Raw genomic sequence first — 18,204 nt, 5'->3', positions numbered from 1 at the left:
GTTAGGTAGTCAGTCATTTGGATACAGTCTACTTATTGGTATTATATGTTCCATACAATGTGATTCTAAATGAACAGTCTTCTATGCCATTTCAATGTGATAGCCTTGGTCAACATTTCCTAGCTGGGAGAGAAATAGACATATTGGTCAAAATTGCAAACTCCTCTTCCCTCCGTCTCTCCCTCATTTGCATGTGTTTAATTAGTGTGTGAAGGAGCTGTTTTGTGTCTTTCAGGAACCCGGACTGCAGCATCTTGCAGAACCTCCGGGATGTTTTGGAGATAGAATTCCCATCACCTGCCACCCACGAAAAATCTGTACGTTGCATTTCCCTGTTTCAAACACCAAGCCCTCACAATTACCTCTGCCGAGCACTCGTGTGTGTGTGTAGAAATATATTTTTATTTCTGTTCTTGATTGTTTGCTGGAGGTGGGTGTGCATCCCCTTTAATTGGGTTGTTTACAGATAAGATCATTAGAATAACAAAGATGGCAGAATCCTCGGCACTATCGAGATCGCTTTAATCACACCCCCATTTATCTCTTTTTTGCCGCCGGATGGGTTGAAAGGGCGCCGTGTTTATCCACTGTCGCCACGGTGATTAATGCCTCAGCATCATTAACATTCCGAAGAGCAAAGTTTACTTTACCAGATGTTGAAATTGTACCTGCCATCCTCTTTTTAATGGATCGCTTGGAGAGAAAAAGGGCTTCTCGTTACATGAAAAGAAATATGCAAACAGAGAGGGGGAAGGGGGACACTGGTAGAGAAGGGATAGACAGGAGGAGAGCTACTATGAATGTCTCCTGTAGAGTTTCAGTGCGGAGTGTGGGATCTGTTACGCCTACCGTCTGGAGTCGGCCATTCCTGACCAGGTGTGCAACGACCCTCGCTGCGGCCAACCCTTCCACCAGGCCTGTCTGTACGAGGTAAGGGACACGCACACTACTATCCTACCCAATCAGTAGGCATGTCTGTTTTACAAAACATTATCTAGGATAAAACATGCATGAATTTAAAATAATTTGTTATTAATTCATAGAAAAATGGGATGTAAAAGCATCAAATTCATTTCAGGTGTTTGGCTTCTTTGCATTTCTCAAATCTTGCCCCAAGGAATTGGTCAACTTCAATTTGAGTAGTTTAGTTTGACTAGTTCTTGTTGGGTTTCTCTCCAGTGGTTGCGTGGACTACCTTCCAGTCGCCAGAGCTTCAACATAGTGTTTGGAGAGTGTCCCTACTGCAGCAAGGTATTTCAAGCCACCATATGGCATTATTAATACTCACTTTACAGTCGATGTCCTTCATAAAAGTTCATATAACATACACATGATATAGTCTTCATATAATGTGTCATTCATAAAGTTTCAAAAGGTAATATAGAGCGCTGTTTATGTACAATAAGTACATTGAATTCAGCAGGTCACATTTAGTAGTGTGGAGGTACCATGTCCTTGGTTAGTACAAAACAACAGTCACACATAAATCAACACACTACACTGTAAGCCTATAGAAAATCCCCAGAGGTGCAGTTGCAAATCACAATAAGTCACAATCAAGTTTGTTTGTTTTTTTAGTAATTGATACAGCGAGCCTGTTTTGACATTTTTACTTTTGTTGTTTACAGCCCATCACAGTGAAGATGTCCACCCAGAAACCCTGAGAGCTGACTGAAGCCTGGGCATAGAGCTATATGGTTTAACATGAGCCTCAGCAAATACACTCACATCTAATGTACAATACATCTCATCTAATGTATATGGTCTCACTCATGTCATGACACTGTAGCGAACTGGAGTAAGAGTTGGGGATGATGCAAACCTAAAATAGGCATGATGAATAGGAAACAACAAAAAAGATCAGAGTAGCAGGAAAACAGCACCAAGTCATCATTCAGGACTGTCAGCCAGAGTGAATAGAAAGGCCAGGGACAGGAATAAGACCACCACTAAGGCACTACAGTACAGTGTGACATTACAGACACTCCTCTGTTTGGGAGAAGGCTCTGCTCTCTGGTCGTGGTCTTTGTGGCTGTATTCCTCCCACTCACCACGGTCATATATGTGGAGGGGATTTTCCCAGTGGTCAGATTCTGGGGGATTGTGCTTCTGACTTTTACCCCCACACTGGTGATCATGGTTGAAGTTCTCTGAACCATCCTCTTTGTACAGATGTTTTTCCCAGTGTGTCTGACTGTGGTCCTCCCACTGATCATCATGTGTTTGACCCAATTTGCTTTTTGTAGGGGTTGTACTTTCTCTGGGTCTATGGTTGACTTGTGGTCTTGAGGTCACAACAACGCCGTCATCAGCAACTATTTTCCTGACGCGACGTTTGGTTTGTGTTGATGTTTTCTGTTAGGGGATAATTCACACATTTGCTTGGGTTTCTTCCATTGACCTGAACTTTTGTAACAGCCGTTAATGTGAAATTACAACAAAGGCAATAAAAAATTAAAAAATTAAAAAATCGCAATTAAAAAAAGTTATGTTTGAACTTGCTTTGATAAAACGTATTTCATTATCAGTTGGGTGTCAAAGTAAAGTAGCTGGTCATTTTGTCCATTCTTGTAAAACCAGTTTGACAACATTATAGTAAAATGCTGTGAATCCTGTCAATATTACACTACAAGCAGGACTTAGTGCCTTGGCCTCACCGCCTGTTCTGGCTGGGGCTTGAATGGTCCCCTGATGTATTGAGACGGCACAGGTCTGGGTCTCTCCATCTCCTCCTCTTTCTCACTCTTGTCATCCTCCACATATACAGACCTTGGTTTGGACGACCCTCTAGCTCGTCCTGCTTTCTGTGGGGAAAAGATACAGGAAGACCGGATTGAAATTTCACGTGAAGCTAGCATGCACTAGTTTATGACATTCTGGACATTTCTTGCTTGTGAATTCACTAACACCTTACCCCATGTTCTGACTGGGGGTTGGATACAGGTGGTCCCCTAATGTAACGAGATGGTACAGGTTTGGGTCTCCCCTCTTCAATCTCCATCTTTTCTTCATCACTGTCATCCTCCACATATACAGGATTTGGTTTGGAGGCCCCTCTAGTTGCAGGTTTAGCCCGCCCCGCTTTCTGTGGGGGAAGGACACCGGAATAATTATTTCATGTGACGCAAACGAACAACTGAACGAAAACATACTTTTACTCCTGTTGTCAACACATTAGAATAAAAGGGCATTCCCCCATGTGTGTCAACTACTGTACATTCCAATACATTTATTTTGGGGTCATATTGCAACCAGCTCAGTAGTAAAGTTTAGTGAATCCCGTTTATAGCCAACACCTTTACGCCCTTGGGTGGTACAGGTTTGGGCCTCGCTTCATCCAACTCCAAATCCTCTTCATCACTCTCCTCATCCTCCACAACTACGGGTACTAGTTTGGATGAGCCTCTACCGCGGCCTGCTTTCTGTGGGGAAAGGATACAGGAAGAGAGGGTGAGGGGCTTAGTAAGAGGCTAACATGCAACTGTTTCTGATAGTAGAAACTTGCTTGATTCTCCATTGAACTTTTAGACCAGGAGAAGGCCACCTACTGTGTTGAAGACAAAGCATTAATCATTTGTCTTTGAATGATGAAGAGAAGTAATAATAATAAAACGGGAGTCCGTACGGGACACGACTAACTAGCAATTGGATATCACGAAATTGGGGAGGAAAAAGGAGGAAATAACATTACAGAGGAGTAGGACAGACACTGAAAGCAGCCTTTCCATGACCCCTATTAATTCAATTGACATTTACACTCACTTTCCAAACCTCCAAAAATTGACTTCTATTTGACTACAGATCCAACTGCCCAGCAGTTCAGCATGGAAATTAGAGAGAAAATTAGAACAATTATGGCTGCTGATCCTCTGCCCCTGTAAAGTGTGTGTAAAGTGTGTGTCATCAATCGCCTCAAATTGGGCTGTTTTGGCCATCTGCGGGTCAAGTTAGTCGCCATTGAAGGCTCAAGTGATTCCGGTAAATTCCAGAAAATCCCCACCTCTCCGCTCCAGAGCCTCTTGAGGGGGGACGCGGTGTGCCTCCGTGGGGATCAGGGGCAAGTTGACCCCCTTTACTGCGGTCAAGATCCCCGCCGGGCATTTAGAGAAGAAAATGTGATTCACCTCTACACTGCTATGCAAAGAGCCAGAGCGAGAGAGATGTGACATATTTGGTACAGTCCAATTGAAATGCACATATCTGATGAGAAATACTTTCTGCGTGTTGTAAATAAAGACCTGGATTTGTATGTGATCTGTGGCTGAGGCTGTCAGTGTGTGTAAATCTCCCACACTGCACTGGGGCTCCCGACAGACCCACACACAGACACCTCACCTCTCGCAGAGGGTTATAAATCAGAGTATAAACAATGAACATGAAGTGAGTCTAGCCATCTGGTCTCCATTACACTCCCCTGACCTGCACTTTACCCTATCCAGCTATATTAGATACTGAACAAAAATATCAACACAACATGTTGGTTTCATGAGCTGAAAAAAAGATCCCAGAAATGTTCCACACACACACACCACGGCTTATTTCTCTCAAACTCCGATTAGTGAGGCTCTCATTTGCCAAGACAATCCATCCTAACAGGTGTGGCATATCAAGAAGCTTATTATAACAGCATGACACACACAGAATTATGACATCCCTTCAAATTAGTGGATGCAACTATTTCAGCCACACCCATTGCTGATAGTTGTATAAAATCGAGCAAAGTGGCAATGTCTAGGAACAACAACGGCTCAGCTGTGAAGCGGTAGGCCACACAAGCTAACAGAGCGGGACCGCTGAGTGCTGAAGCACGTATCGCGTAAAAATCGTCTGCACTCGGTTGCAACACTCACTACCGAGTTCCAAACCGCCTCTGGAAGCAACGTCAGCACAAGACCTGTTTGTCGGGAGCTTCATAAAATGGGTTTCCATGGCCAAGCATCCACACAAGTGCCAACTAAAGTTTGGTGGAGGAGCAATAATGGTCTGGGGCTGTTTTTCAAGGTTTGGGCTAGTCCCCTTAGTTCCTGTGAAGGGAAATCTTAATGCTACAGCATACAATGACATTCTAGACAATTCTGTGCTTCCAACATTGTAGCAACAGTTTGGAGAAGGCCCTTACCTGTTTCTGCATGAAAATGTCCCCATGCACAAAGCGAGGTCCTAGCCCATACAGAAAAAGTTTGTTGAGATCGGTATGGAAGAACTTGACTGGCTTGCACAGAGCCCTGACCTCACCCCCATCGAACACCTTTAGGATGAATTGGAACGCTGACTGCAAGCCAGGCCTAATTGCCTAACATCAGTGCCCGACCTTACTAATGCTCGTGGCTGAATGGAAGCAAGTCCCCGCAGAAATGTTGCTACATCTAGTGGAAAGCTTTCCCAGAAGAGCCTATTTAGCCTACATTTGTGAGTAGATCTGGATGTGTGCGATTGATTAATTGACGATTTGATTAATAGGAGTACATTAGGGGTCCCCAATAGGCAGTTTTCTGAGCAAGGTAATCTCTCAGGTACTCTCACCTTGCCCCTGTCTGGCCAATCAGACCCTCTGGTGGAGGAACCCCCCGACATTGCTCCTCGTGGCATAGACAGGTCCAGCCTTCCCTGGCCTCCGCTCGCTCTCGGTCCCCCCTCAGACAGCAGCTCTCTTAGCCTCTGGTAGTCCGGACGTTCCTTATACCCCAGAGATTTGACACTGAGCAGGAAACTGGCCAATTTATCTGGGAGAGGAAGAGAGACAAAAGAGAGAGAATGCGCAATAGTCCCACTTCGACATCTGTGATGTTTTATAAACACTGACTACGTGCCGTGTGAAACCGTCACCCCTTACTGCAACTAACATGTCCAGCTACCTAGTGTATCACTCACACACACACTGTGGTTGAGTGTGTATCACACACACACACACACTGTGGTTGAGTGTGTATCACACACACACACACACTGTGGTTGAGTGTGTATCACACACACACACACACTGTGGTTGAGTGTGTATCACACACACACACACACTGTGGTTGAGTGTGTATCACACACACACACACACACTGTGGTTGAGTGTGTATCACACACACACACACTGTGGTTGAGTGTGTATCACACACACACACACTGTGGTTGAGTGTGTATCACACACACACACTGTGATTGAGTGTGTATCACACACACACACTGTGATTGAGTGTGTATCACACACACACACAGTGATTGAGTGTGTATCACACACACACACTGTGATTGAGTGTGTATCACACACACACACTGTGATTGAGTGTGTATCACACACACACACTGTGATTGAGTGTGTATCACACACACACACTGTGATTGAGTGTGTATCACACACACACACTGTGATTGAGTGTGTATCACACACACACACTGTGATTGAGTGTGTATCACACACACACACTGTGATTGAGTGTGTATCACACACACACACTGTGATTGAGTGTGTATCACACACACACACTGTGATTGAGTGTGTATCACACACACACACTGTGATTGAGTGTGTATCACACACACACACTGTGATTGAGTGTGTATCACACACACACAGTGGTTGAGTGTGTATCACACACACACACTGTGATTGAGTGTGTATCACACACACACACTGTGATTGAGTGTGTATCACACACACACACTGTGGTTGAGTGTGTATCACACACACACACTGTGATTGAGTGTGTATCACACACACACACACACACTGTGGTTGAGTGTGTATCACACACACACACACACACACACTGTGGTTGAGTGTGTATCACACACACACACACACTGTGATTGAGTGTGTATCACACACACACACACACTGTGATTGAGTGTGTATCACACACACACACACACACTGTGATTGAGTGTGTATCACACACACACACACTGTGGTTGAGTGTGTATCACACACACACACTGTGGTTGAGTGTGTATCACACACACTCATATACAATAGGGTTGATGCATGTCCTGGGCCTTATCTGTGGCGACCAGCCCGGCCCTGCCTCTGGAGGAGGTGCAGAGAATCATCCCAGTCAGTCACCACTATACATCACATAGCCCTAACCTCACAGAGACGTGACCTCTGTTTACAGTACCAGAGATAACAACACTGGAGTCTAAGACATCTCTCTGGGATGGATAATGGAGTTGTGGGAACATATTTCAAAAAACCCTCCTAAAAATGTTTCATTCCCATCTGGGACAAAGTGGTGTGACTCTGGAGTCTGACTACTGGACAAGTACCGACTGGTACGGAGGCCCTCTCCCTCACCTGTGCAAGCTCCACCCACAGACAGCTCCTGCACCGAGCCAGGTAGATTACCTATGAGTCTGGAAAGAGAAATAGGTATGAAATAGAGTGGGAGAGAGAAACAAGGGTTTAACTTAAAGATAGACATACTGTAAGGACAAAGGTTTTGAAGGGTCTGTCCTATATCCAAGAGATATACTTTTGGTCAATTAGTGTGGACACAGGTTCGAACATTTCATTCTATAATCATGGGCATTAATATGGAGTTGGTCCCCCCTTTGCTGCTATAACAGGCTCCACTCTTCTGGGAAGAGTTTGTGGCCTGCTGGAGGTCATTTTGCAGGGCTCTGGCAGTACACCTCCTTGCACAAAGGCGGAGGTAGCAGTCCTGCTGCTGGGTTGTTGCCCTCCTACGGCCTCCTCCACGTCTCCTGATGTACTGGCCTGTCTCCTGGTAGCGCCTCCATGCTCTGGACACTACGCTGACAGACACAGCAAACCTTTTTGCCACAGCTCGCATTGATGTGCCTTCCTGGATGAACTGCACTACCTGAGCCACTTGTGTTGGTTGTAGACTCTGTCTCATGCTACCACTAGAGTGAAAGCACCGCCAGCATTCAAAAGTGACCAAAACATCAGACAGGAAGCATAGGAACTGAGAAGTGGTCTGTGGTCACCACCTGCAGAACCATTCCTTTATTGGGGGTGTCTTACTAATTGCCTATAATTTCCACCTTTTGTCTATTCCATTTGCACAACAGCATGTGAAATTTACTGTCAATCAGTGTTGCTTCCTAAGTGGACAGTTTGATTTCACAGAAGTGTGATTGACTTGGAGTTACATTGTGTTGTTTAAGTGTTCCCTTTATTTTTTTGAGCAGTGTATATAGTGTATACACACAAAAGTATGTGGACAGGTGTATAAGAAAGCTCAGGAAATATATATTTTGGCACACATTTAACCCCTTATTTTCGACAAAACTACCTCCATATTTTATTTTTAACTGGTACCGGGTTACCTTCAGACAAGTCACGTGACAAACACCACGGTAGCTCGGCCAGCTCGGCCACCGCAGATGTGGAAGACTGACATATTGTAGGTGGATGTGGTGAATTGACATCTCTAGCTTAAAACTGACAGATTTTGATGGGGATTTAACACTAATAAGGATCAATAGGGATCCAGAGAGAGGGTGGTCTTGACCTGTTCTTGGCCTCTTGGACCTGTATAGGGTTCTTGAGCATAGAGTCCCAGGGCAACGCCCCACACAGCCAGTGGAGCAGACAGAAGCCCAACACCTCCAGGTCTCCACGTCTAGATGGAGCTACACAGAGACAGAAGAATATGATCAGAACCTGGTTTGGGAAGATAGAAACAGATTTGATTTTTGGGCTGTGTTCAGAGGTAAAACAGTATGCAAAGAGAGGGTAAAAAGGATGACAATTATGGAGGGAGTGTTAGTCTTTCAACTTTTCCTGTGCTCTGCAGACAGACAGGGCTTTGAGGGGAGGGCTGACATTTTAGGTCAGTTTTCCTTCTTCTCTGGCCTGTTCCAGGAAACTGGATCCTTGTGGCCTCTGACATGATTCAGACGCCCGCTGCACAGCCTAAACACACACACACTCGATTGCTCAAACACCCCCTCTCTTAGGCAGTAAAACACACACAGAGATATCTACGCCCAAATCAATACCACAGGTTACAGAAGTCGACAGGGTGCTGTGCACTGGGGAGATATCTAAATACTAAATACTGATGATGGCTAGACATTAACCTCTAGACTTGCCTCGTTGTAAACAATGCCTTCCATCTAGTTTTAATACAAGGAAGTGAACAAACCCTACACTGAGCCAGTGTCTTTATGAAAAACTGTGGGGAGTTCATCAATACGTCTGGATTGAGTGCATGTGAGGGGTCGAGCCCGAGGAGTTTTAGCAGCTCAATACTGTAACGGCCGTGCATCTCCGGAGAAATTACCCATCGACTGGCTTCGTCAGAAGGAGAAATCTTGAGCCAGATCCATGGCTAGCATTGATCCCAGACAGTGTTCCCAATTAAATAGGCTGCTGCCACAGTGGCTGCCAGGCAGCGGCACCCAGCAGGACAGCACTACTGGCTAGCCTTGAGACGGACAACAGGGGTTGGTTGGTTGTAGTTAGATGTTGTTTGGTTGCCTCTGTTGTTGCCTTCAACATTTTTGTGATTAAGCCGCTTGTTTAAGTAATTTATTGAATCAATTATCTCAAGAGTGGAAGGTGTAAAGTACTTAAGTGTATAGGTCAGCATTACAGTATATTTGTTGCTGCCACTTCTAATTAAGCCATTGTTGTAAACAATTATATAAAGCCTCATTGATACTGAGAGGCAGATAAGAGGGAATAAAGATGAAAAACACAAGTGACACCAGCACTCAAAAACTACCAACTCCCACAGCCACAAAATAGATTAACAATTAAAAAGATCAACAACTACATTAAGCACCAGTGGCGTGCTTTCACCATATTGTCCCTGTTCACAATAGCTTTTCCTTTGCTGTTTGGTCATGTATTTATGAATCTTTCCCTAATGAGACGGCATCACACACACACAGCTCTCTAATGCACACACACACGCATATGCTTGCGTGCACACCCACATATGCATATTCTTGCTTGCGCGGGTAGTTCTCTCCTATTGATATTCCGATTTTCACTCTTAACCCGCTCTTTCGGAATCTCCGTGTTCCAAAGCATCCCGCTCCAATAGGTGATAATTAGCTCAGAGTTCAGTGATGCATCACTCTGTTCTATCGCCACCCTTGTCATGGCAACATCTACCCAGCGAGGGTGACGATAGGTAAGATGAGAGTGTGGGATCTTGAGCAAAAAGTAGTCTTGTAGCTCGTCAAAATCTGCATGCATCTCGATTTCCATTTGACCCAAAGAAACTCAAACTGTCTTACAACATGGAGGTCAAGTAAGACCAGCCATCACATTTAGGCACCTGGAATATAATTCTGGTTTGTTTCTCAACTGTAGACAAAAAGGGAAACGTTACCCGATTGACTCATTCCAATAGTAGAGTACTGTAGGCCTAACATAAGTTATTACATCAAAGGCCTGTCTGTCTGCAGAGCACAGGAATACCAGACAGACAGTTTATTAGGTACACCACCCAATTTACTAAAAAAAAATGTGATCGCTCCGACAGACAGTGAGTCACGTGGTCGTGGCTTGCTATATAAAGCACGCACAGGCATTGAGGCATTCAGTTACTGTTGGGATGAATGTTAGAGTGGGCAAAACGAGTGACCCAAGCAACTTTGAGCGGGTTACGATCTTCGGTGCCAGGTGCGCAGGATCAAGTATCTCAGAAACGGCCAGCCTCCTGGGCTTTTCACGCGAGACAGTGTCTATGGTTTACAGAGACTGGTACGACAAACAAACATCCAAATGTATTGGTCACATTCACATATTTAGCATTTGTTATTGCGGGTGTGGCAAAATGCTTGTGTTCCTAGCGCCAACAGTGCAGTAGCATCTAACAATTAACAATACACAAAACTAAAAGAATGGAATTAAGAAATATAAATATTAAGACGATCAATGTCGGAGTGGCATTGACTAAATACAGAATACACATATGATATGAATAAAGCAGTATGTAAACACTAGTGGCTAGTGTTCCATTATTAAAGTGGCCAGTGATTTCATATCTATGTATATAGGGCAGCAGCCTTTAAGGTGCAGGGTTAAGTAGCCAGGTGGTAGCTGGCTATTTAACAGTCTGACGGCCTAGAGGCAGGCAGTGTGCCCCCGGTGAGGTTTTGGGCAGACCATACCACCCTCTGGAGAGTTCTGCGGTTGCGGGCTGTACAGTTGCCGTACCAGGCGGTGATACAGCTCGGCAGGATGTTGCGCCTCCCCCACACTGTCTGTGTAGGTGGACCATTAAAGCGTCAGTGATGTGTACGCCAAGGAACTTGAAGCTTTCCACCTTCTCCACTGCGGTCCCGTCACTGTGGATAGGGGCGTGCTCCCTCTGCGGTTTCCTGAAGTCCACGATCAGCTCCTTCGTTTTGTTGACATTGAGGGAGAGGTTATTTTCCTGGCACCACTCCACCAGGGCCCTCACCTCCTCCTTGTAGGTTGTCTCGTCATTGTTGGTATTCAGGCCAACGACAGTTGTGTTGTCTGAAAACTTTATGATTGAGTTGGAGGTGTGCGTGGCCACGCAGTCATGGGTGAACGGCTGAGCACGCATCCTTGTGGGGCCCCAGTGTTGAGGATCAGCGAAGTGGAGGTGTTGTTTCCTACCTTCACCACCTGGGGAGCGGGCCGTCAGAAAGTCCAGGACCCAGGGCCTCAAGTTTAATGCTGAGCTTGGAGGGTACTATGGTGTTGAATGCTGAGCTATAGTCAATGAACAGCATTCTTACATAAGTATTCCTCTTGTCCAGATGGGTTAGGGCAGTGTGCAGAGTGATGGCGATTGCATCGTCTGCGGCCCTATTGGGGCAGTAAGCGAATTGAAGTGGATCTAGGGTGACAGGTAAGGAGTTGGTGATGTGATCCTTGACTAGTCTCTCAAAGCACTTCATGATGACAGAAGTGAGTGCTACGGGGTGATAGTAATTTAGTTCAGATACCTTTGCTTTCTTGGGTACAGGAACAGTAGTGGACATCTTGAAGCATGTGGGGACAACAGACTGGGATAGGGAGAGATTGAATAAGTCTGTAAACACTCCAGCCAGCTGGTCTGTGCATGCTCTGAGGATGTGGCTAGGGATGCCGTCTGGGCCGGCAGCCTTGCAAGAGTTAACACGCTTAAATGTCTTACTCACGTCAGCCACACAGAACAAGAGCCCACAGTCCTAGGGAGCGGGCCGCATCGTTGGCACTGTGTTATCCTCAAAGCGAGCGAAGAAGGTGTTAGCTTCTTTGGAAGAAAAACGTCAATAATCCGTGATTGTCTGTAGATCCTGCCACATACTTTGTCTGTCCACTTTGTACTGAAATTTTGCCTGTTTGATTGCCTTACAGAGGGAATAACTACACTGTATTTGACCATATTCCTAGTCACCTTGCCATGGTTAAATGTGGTGGTTAGCGCTTTCAGTTTTGCGCGAATGCTGCCATCTATCCACAGTTTCTGTTTTGGGTAGGTTTTAGTCATGGTAGGAAAAATATCCCCTATACACTTCCTGATGAACTAGGTCACCGAAGGGAGGACCTTATAGGCATTTTGAAAAGGTGAATAGCAGTGATCTAGTGTTTTCCCTAAGCGAGTTCTACAGTCAATGTGTTGATAGAACTTCGGTAGAGTTTGCCTCAAATTTGCTTTGTTAAAATCCCCAGCTACAATAAATGCGGCCTCAGAATGTGGTTTCAAGTTTGCATAAACTCCAGTGTAGTTTCTTGAGGGCTGTGACTATAACCAAAGAGAATTCTCTTGGGGAGGTAATACGGTCAGCATTTGATTGTATTCTAGGTCGGGTGAACAAAAGGACTTAAGTTTCTGAATATTATCCCAATCACACCATGAAGCATACACCCACACTTTTCTTCCTGGAGAGTTCTTTATTCCTATCTGCGCGATGAACTGAGAACCGAGCTGGTTGTATGGACGGGGACAGTATATCCCGAGAGTGCCATGATTCTGTGAAACAGTATGTTACAGTCCCTGATGTCTTTCTGGAAGGAGATCCTCGCCCTGAGCTCGTCTACTTTGTTGTCCAAAGACTGAACATTAGTGAGTAAAATACTCGGAAGCGGTATATTGACTAGAAGTCCACTCCAAAAACCTCCTCTCTGCCGGCGCCGACTTGGAGCAGCCTCTGGGATAAGTTCGATTGCCCAGGGGGGTACGAACAAAGGATTAAATTTGGGAAAGTCATATTCCTGGTTGTATTGCAGCTCTGATATCCAAAAGTTATTTCCGGCTGTATGTAATAAAACAAAAACATTCTGGGCTAATAATGTAAGAAATAACACCCAAAAAACGAAATACTGCAAAGTTGCTTAGGAGCCAGAAGCAGAGCGGCCATGTCTGTTGGCGTCATTACATTGACAGTCCTGTGGGCAAAAACAGCTCGTTGATGAGAGGTTGAAGGAGAACGGCAATCATGCAAGTTAACAGGCAGGCCAAACAGACAAATAACGGCACAGTACAACAGCGGTGAGCAGAATGGCATCTCGGAACACACAACTCGTCGATCCTTGTCACGGATGGCTAAGAAGCAGCTCCAGTGGGCACGCAATCACCAACACTGGGCAATTGAGGAATGGAAAAACGTTGCCTGGAACAGGACAGCGAGTTCAGTTTACTTGAGTGGCCTGCACAGTCCCCAGACCTCAACCCAATAGAGCATCTTAGGGATGGAACTGGCTATACCACCATCCAATCTGCAGCAATTGCGTGATGCCATCACGTCAGCATGGACCAACATCCCGTGGAACGTTTCCGACACCTTGTAGAATGCCCTGAAGAATTCAGGCTGTTCTGGAGGCAAAGGGGGGGGGGGGGGGGGGGGGGGGCAACCCGATACTAGATGGGTGTATGTAATAAACTGGCCAGTGAGTGTATATTTTAATCTTATACCTACTTTAGTTTGTAGAAGATTTTTGACCCCTGTGCTATTGAAGCAAAGGAATGATTCACCTATACAACAGCTTCTACTGTTAAGCGAGGACCAAAAAGTTGAAATGAGGACCATATGCAACGACATACAGTATATGTTATATGAGAACAAATTGCACTAGATGACAGTGTGTGTGTACTTCTATGTAGGTCTGTAAAAGAACAGACCTGTGTTTAAACCAGTCCTGTGATTTAAATGTCATTCCTATCCAACCGCTTGTTAAATTAAATTCACAGCCATTGATCAACGACTCTGAACATGTTGAAGCATGTTCCACCTGCCACATTTCAGCTTGTATGCAGCTGTGAATTACATGGGCCCAACATACACCTCTTGATTCAGAGAACCGAACATAAAAACACAAGCACAGCATGTTTACCCCCACCACCCTCTTCGCTCTATAAAAGATAAAAATTGACGAGTTTGCCTTTATCAATAACGCTGACTAAGCACCTTGTCTGTTTTCATACATATGGACAGCATTGATAGAAACAGTTGCATGGCGATTAGGGAGTCTTCGCCACACTCGTTCAGCATATCGAACCCGGCACCATCCTCCGCTCTTAGCAAACAGAGGTTATCAGTGGCCAGTCCCGCTCTAACCAAACATCAAAGCCTTAATTAAATGGGGGATGAATACACGATGCAGGTTATGACTTTAGCTAATTAGGGGATTTTTTAATGGAGTCTGTGTCGGGGAATACGAGGCCGGGAGAATCAATGTCCAATAAAAAAGGACCATGTACGCAATTTGCCAGCTAATGTGTTCCCTACTGAGGGCGGTTTTATAGCAAGGAACGAAGGGGTGGGATCACTTTATGCATTGATAAACAAGTACACTGCCAACTGAAAGATACAGTAACACAGTTAGTATACACAGCAAGATACATCTATACGAGATCATTGGCCACACAGTCAAGACAAGTGAGCTATTGTCCACCAATTCTTGTATGTTTACCCAGAAACCTTGCCCTTTCACTACACAATAGTTGTTGCCACCTGAAACTATGAGTGGTCATATCAATGAAATCCCACTTTACCGACTCCATTGTGGGCATCTATGCTGGTGTACTCTATGGTTCCGTTGTGTCCCTTTTTTGGGTTCTCTTTGTATTCTTTGTGTACGCCGTCTGGGCTGTACCTGTAGGACAGGCCGTAGTCAGCCAGGTACACCTGCAGTACAGGGAATAAACAGACAGTATGTGTAGATGACAGTCAGCCCACCTACAAGTAAAAAGCTTAACATATACATTGCTCAATGTTAATATAGCTAGTAACGGTCTTCTACGTACGTTTTATACACAGTACAAGAAATGCCTTGAATACGCATGCCTACTGTTCTGAGACAGTGCTAGCGCTAACCTTGTCAGGGTCTGTGTGACCAACCATCAGGTTGGCAGCCTTTATGTCTGCATGGACATACTCATTGTCATGGATATACTCAAGCACATCCAGCTGTAGGAAGACAAAGAGAAGGTGAAATCTTTACATTCCATCTTGGAAGAGGATGTTTTAGTAATATTATTTATTGTGTTTATTTATGTTTAGTTTATTTAGTAAATATTTTCTTAATTAACTTCATTGTTGGCTTGTAAGTAAGCATTTCACTGTAAGGTCTACTACACCTGTTGTACTCGGCACAAGTGACGAATACGATTTGATTTGAACAGAGGGAGGGACTCACCAGGACACGTCCTAGCTGTAGTACTGTGTGCTTCTTCAGCTTGCCACCGTTTCTCTCACACACCTTCTGCAGGTCACTGCCCAGGCGGTCCATCACCATGAACCTGTACCTGAATTGTAAATAAGAATTTGTTCTTAATTGAGTCACCTGGATAAAAACTGTGCAGGGCAAAGGTCAAGGATAAGAGGTAAAATCATCTCTGACACACTTCCCATCCAGGAAGCAAGGGATTATTAATTAAGTATTAATGCCTTCATCATGACCATCACTATAGCAGTCAGTGTAGTGGTTCCAGTAGTACCTGGTTCCGTTGTGTTCTGCCAGTCCTGATCCCCAGTATGCAGGGATTCCCAGAAAGTCCAGCGTCTTGCTCCTCATCCACCTCTGCACTGAATCAACAGCAGGACAGAATTACAAGGGCCAAAAAAAAAGGCTACCTGCCGCCCCTTTTTACAACATATTTTCACCAGTGCAACGATTACACCTATTGTTTTTCTACAGAAATAATGGACACAAGATTGCAAAAACAGATATTTGCTCTTTTGCATTTTTGTTTTATGAATTACTTGTTGCTCTCATTATTTACCTTCATGCCATTTTGTTTTATTCCCTCTGAAAGGTAGCAGGTGCACAACTGGTGCTGATCAAATATGGCCAAGTGCCCAAGATAAGATCCTAGAGGACCTAAGCCTTTGGTCTTAAAAGTGGTGCAACAAATTAGGACGAGATGTGGTTTTAATGACTGTGGATTCAGGTTGGACTGTCTGAACTGTTCACAAAAACACATATGACCACTTAAAGACAGAGGAAATAATCATGCACTTCTAAATCACAGACACAGAAACGCGCAAAGTGAACAGGAAGCCTGTCTTGGAGTCCTGGCTGGCTCTCCACCAGACTGGCAGGTGGTCAGGGGCCCAGCAGAGGAGCAGGCATCATTATGTGGGATTGGGTCCCTCTCTATGAATTAAGAGCTCAAACAAGCAGGGAAGGGGCTAACTGCCACTGAGGTGCATGTTTGCTTAGGCTTATTAATTACACCAGGCAGCAGTCTTGGGCACTTCATCAGCCAAGTACACTCCCGCTGCACTGGGCCTGGCCGCTCATATAAGATGTAGCCTAAAATAGGTTTGGTTGTAACCATACAGTATGTAGCCTATATTGGACATAGGCTATGAACTCTTAGTCATATTTCTGCTACATCATGATGTTGACTAATTGAATTTGTTGATACTCACTGTTCTCAGGTTTAGCTGCCCTCTGATAGAACTTGAGCTCAGAAAACAGAGGCCCATTCTCATGATACTCCTGCAGACAATGAAATAAGAGGGTCAAATATGAGGAAATAGAAATGCTGAGAACTGTTGCATGTGACTGCCGTACAATTATAGGTTTATTTATAAGCATATTAACACGGCAGTTCCTTATTATACCTTCCCATATCCACGAAAAACCCAGTAAGCAGAGAGCAAGCGAGAGAGAAAGACAAAGTGAAAGAGTTTCACAGCAAATTATTGTGGTTAAGTCAAACTGTAAATCACATCTGGAGTTATCTCTGAACAAATGACAAAGCGTATACAGTGATGGAAATGCCCTGACTCACAACACAGCCCTCCCTGTACTCACCACTTTAATGACAAAATGAGAGTCCTCCCCAACAGGCATTTCCATGTCCTGCGAAGCTGAAGGAAAAGAAAGGGAGAGGGAGAGAAAGGTAGGAGATGGGGAAAAAGGAGGGAGAGAGATATGGTGTGCGAGAGAGAAAAAGAAAAAACAGGGACACATAAACCGTGATAAACATGACAGTAATTTTGGATCAATCAGATGTACTCCAGTTTTTATGCTCTGTAGGTAATGCTTTACACCCAAATCAGTGATTCCTGGTAAAATAAATTGGGATGTGTGTGTTTATTTGAGAATCAGTGATACCTTGATGGATTGACATACTAGTCTGGTTACTTACCTAGGTAGATCAATCCAAAACCTCCTTGGCCAATAATTCTGCCCAGTTTCCATTGCTTCTTCTCAGTGTCGATCAGTGTAAACCCGTCTGGTAGGGGTGCAGGCAATGCTCGTTTCCTAGGAGGGGCCATAGGGCTAGCCAGCAATAGGAACCTATTTGGGGGTAAAAGAGAGTCAAGTTAGTTGGCTGGCAATAGTAATTTATGGTACAGACAGACTATTGACATGTGGTCAACAGATGCAACTGCAGCCACCCAGCTAGCTTGCAAAGTAGAGAGCAGCTATATAGACCCGTAATACATCCAGAAACAAAACTGAAAGTCAGTTAAATCTGGAAACTGGCCAGCAGATTAGCTAGCTACCTAGATAGCTACAGAAAGCTAACCGACTATATCGAATAAACTAGTTAGCTCTCCCTACATAGAACAAAATTAGCTAACCTTAGCTAGCAAAACAATATATTCGATTCATTTGGCTCGGTGGCATTGCACAGTTCAGTGTCAACTTGTTCTTAGCAAGATACCTAACTAGATAGCTACTTTAAAGAATGAAACATCTGGCGATACATTACCATTAGAGTTCGGATAATTTTCCGTGAAATGTATCAAGATCTAGGAAGCGATAGCTCTGGCTATTCAACCGCCAATGAATGCTATCTAGAGGCGGGACGATGACAC

General features: G+C 44.6%; 2 protein-coding genes across 3 annotated transcripts in view; one reads left to right on the top strand and one right to left on the bottom strand.

Moving 5' to 3' along the window:
- Positions 1-4,254, top strand: part of fancl (FA complementation group L) — a 17,630-nt gene extending 13,376 nt beyond the window's left edge. For both annotated transcript variants that reach the window (XM_055902360.1, XM_055902361.1), the window contains 4 exons: positions 236-317; positions 814-930; positions 1,180-1,251; positions 1,629-4,254. In XM_055902360.1, coding sequence (XP_055758335.1) covers positions 236-317; positions 814-930; positions 1,180-1,251; positions 1,629-1,664 — 307 coding nt within the window. In that variant the 3' untranslated portion in view covers positions 1,665-4,254. The remainder of the gene's footprint in view (positions 1-235; positions 318-813; positions 931-1,179; positions 1,252-1,628) is intronic.
- Positions 1,362-18,204, bottom strand: vrk2 (VRK serine/threonine kinase 2). The gene is made up of 15 exons (XM_055902359.1): positions 18,099-18,204; positions 17,529-17,680; positions 17,192-17,247; positions 16,804-16,873; positions 15,867-15,954; positions 15,566-15,674; positions 15,244-15,336; positions 14,922-15,054; positions 8,466-8,586; positions 7,283-7,341; positions 5,524-5,723; positions 3,297-3,422; positions 2,915-3,085; positions 2,658-2,804; positions 1,362-2,355 (listed from the first exon to the last, which is right to left on the bottom strand). Exons 2-15 carry the CDS (start codon positions 17,656-17,658, stop codon positions 1,891-1,893), a joined length of 1,968 nt encoding a protein of 655 aa, XP_055758334.1. The 5' UTR covers positions 17,659-17,680; positions 18,099-18,204; the 3' UTR covers positions 1,362-1,890.

The sequence above is a fragment of the Salvelinus fontinalis genome, chromosome 37 (assembly GCF_029448725.1).
Source record: "Salvelinus fontinalis isolate EN_2023a chromosome 37, ASM2944872v1, whole genome shotgun sequence".
NCBI classification, from domain to species: Eukaryota; Metazoa; Chordata; class Actinopteri; order Salmoniformes; family Salmonidae; genus Salvelinus; species Salvelinus fontinalis.
Note: the sequence above shows the minus strand (reverse complement) of the source record. Positions and strands in the feature narration are given on the sequence as shown.

Excerpts from the sequence above, each read along its gene's own strand:
- vrk2 (XM_055902359.1), bottom strand. The coding sequence starts at position 17,658 with ATGGCCCCTCCTAGGAAACGAGCATTGCCTGCACCCCTACCAGACGGG. Across the intron at positions 15,055-15,243 it reads GTCACACAGACCCTGACAAG|GTGTACCTGGCTGACTACGG; the intron begins GTTAGCGCTAGC and ends CCTGTACTGCAG. Across the intron at positions 2,805-2,914 it reads ACCCCCAGTCAGAACATGGG|AAAGCAGGACGAGCTAGAGG; the intron begins GTAAGGTGTTAG and ends TTTTCCCCACAG.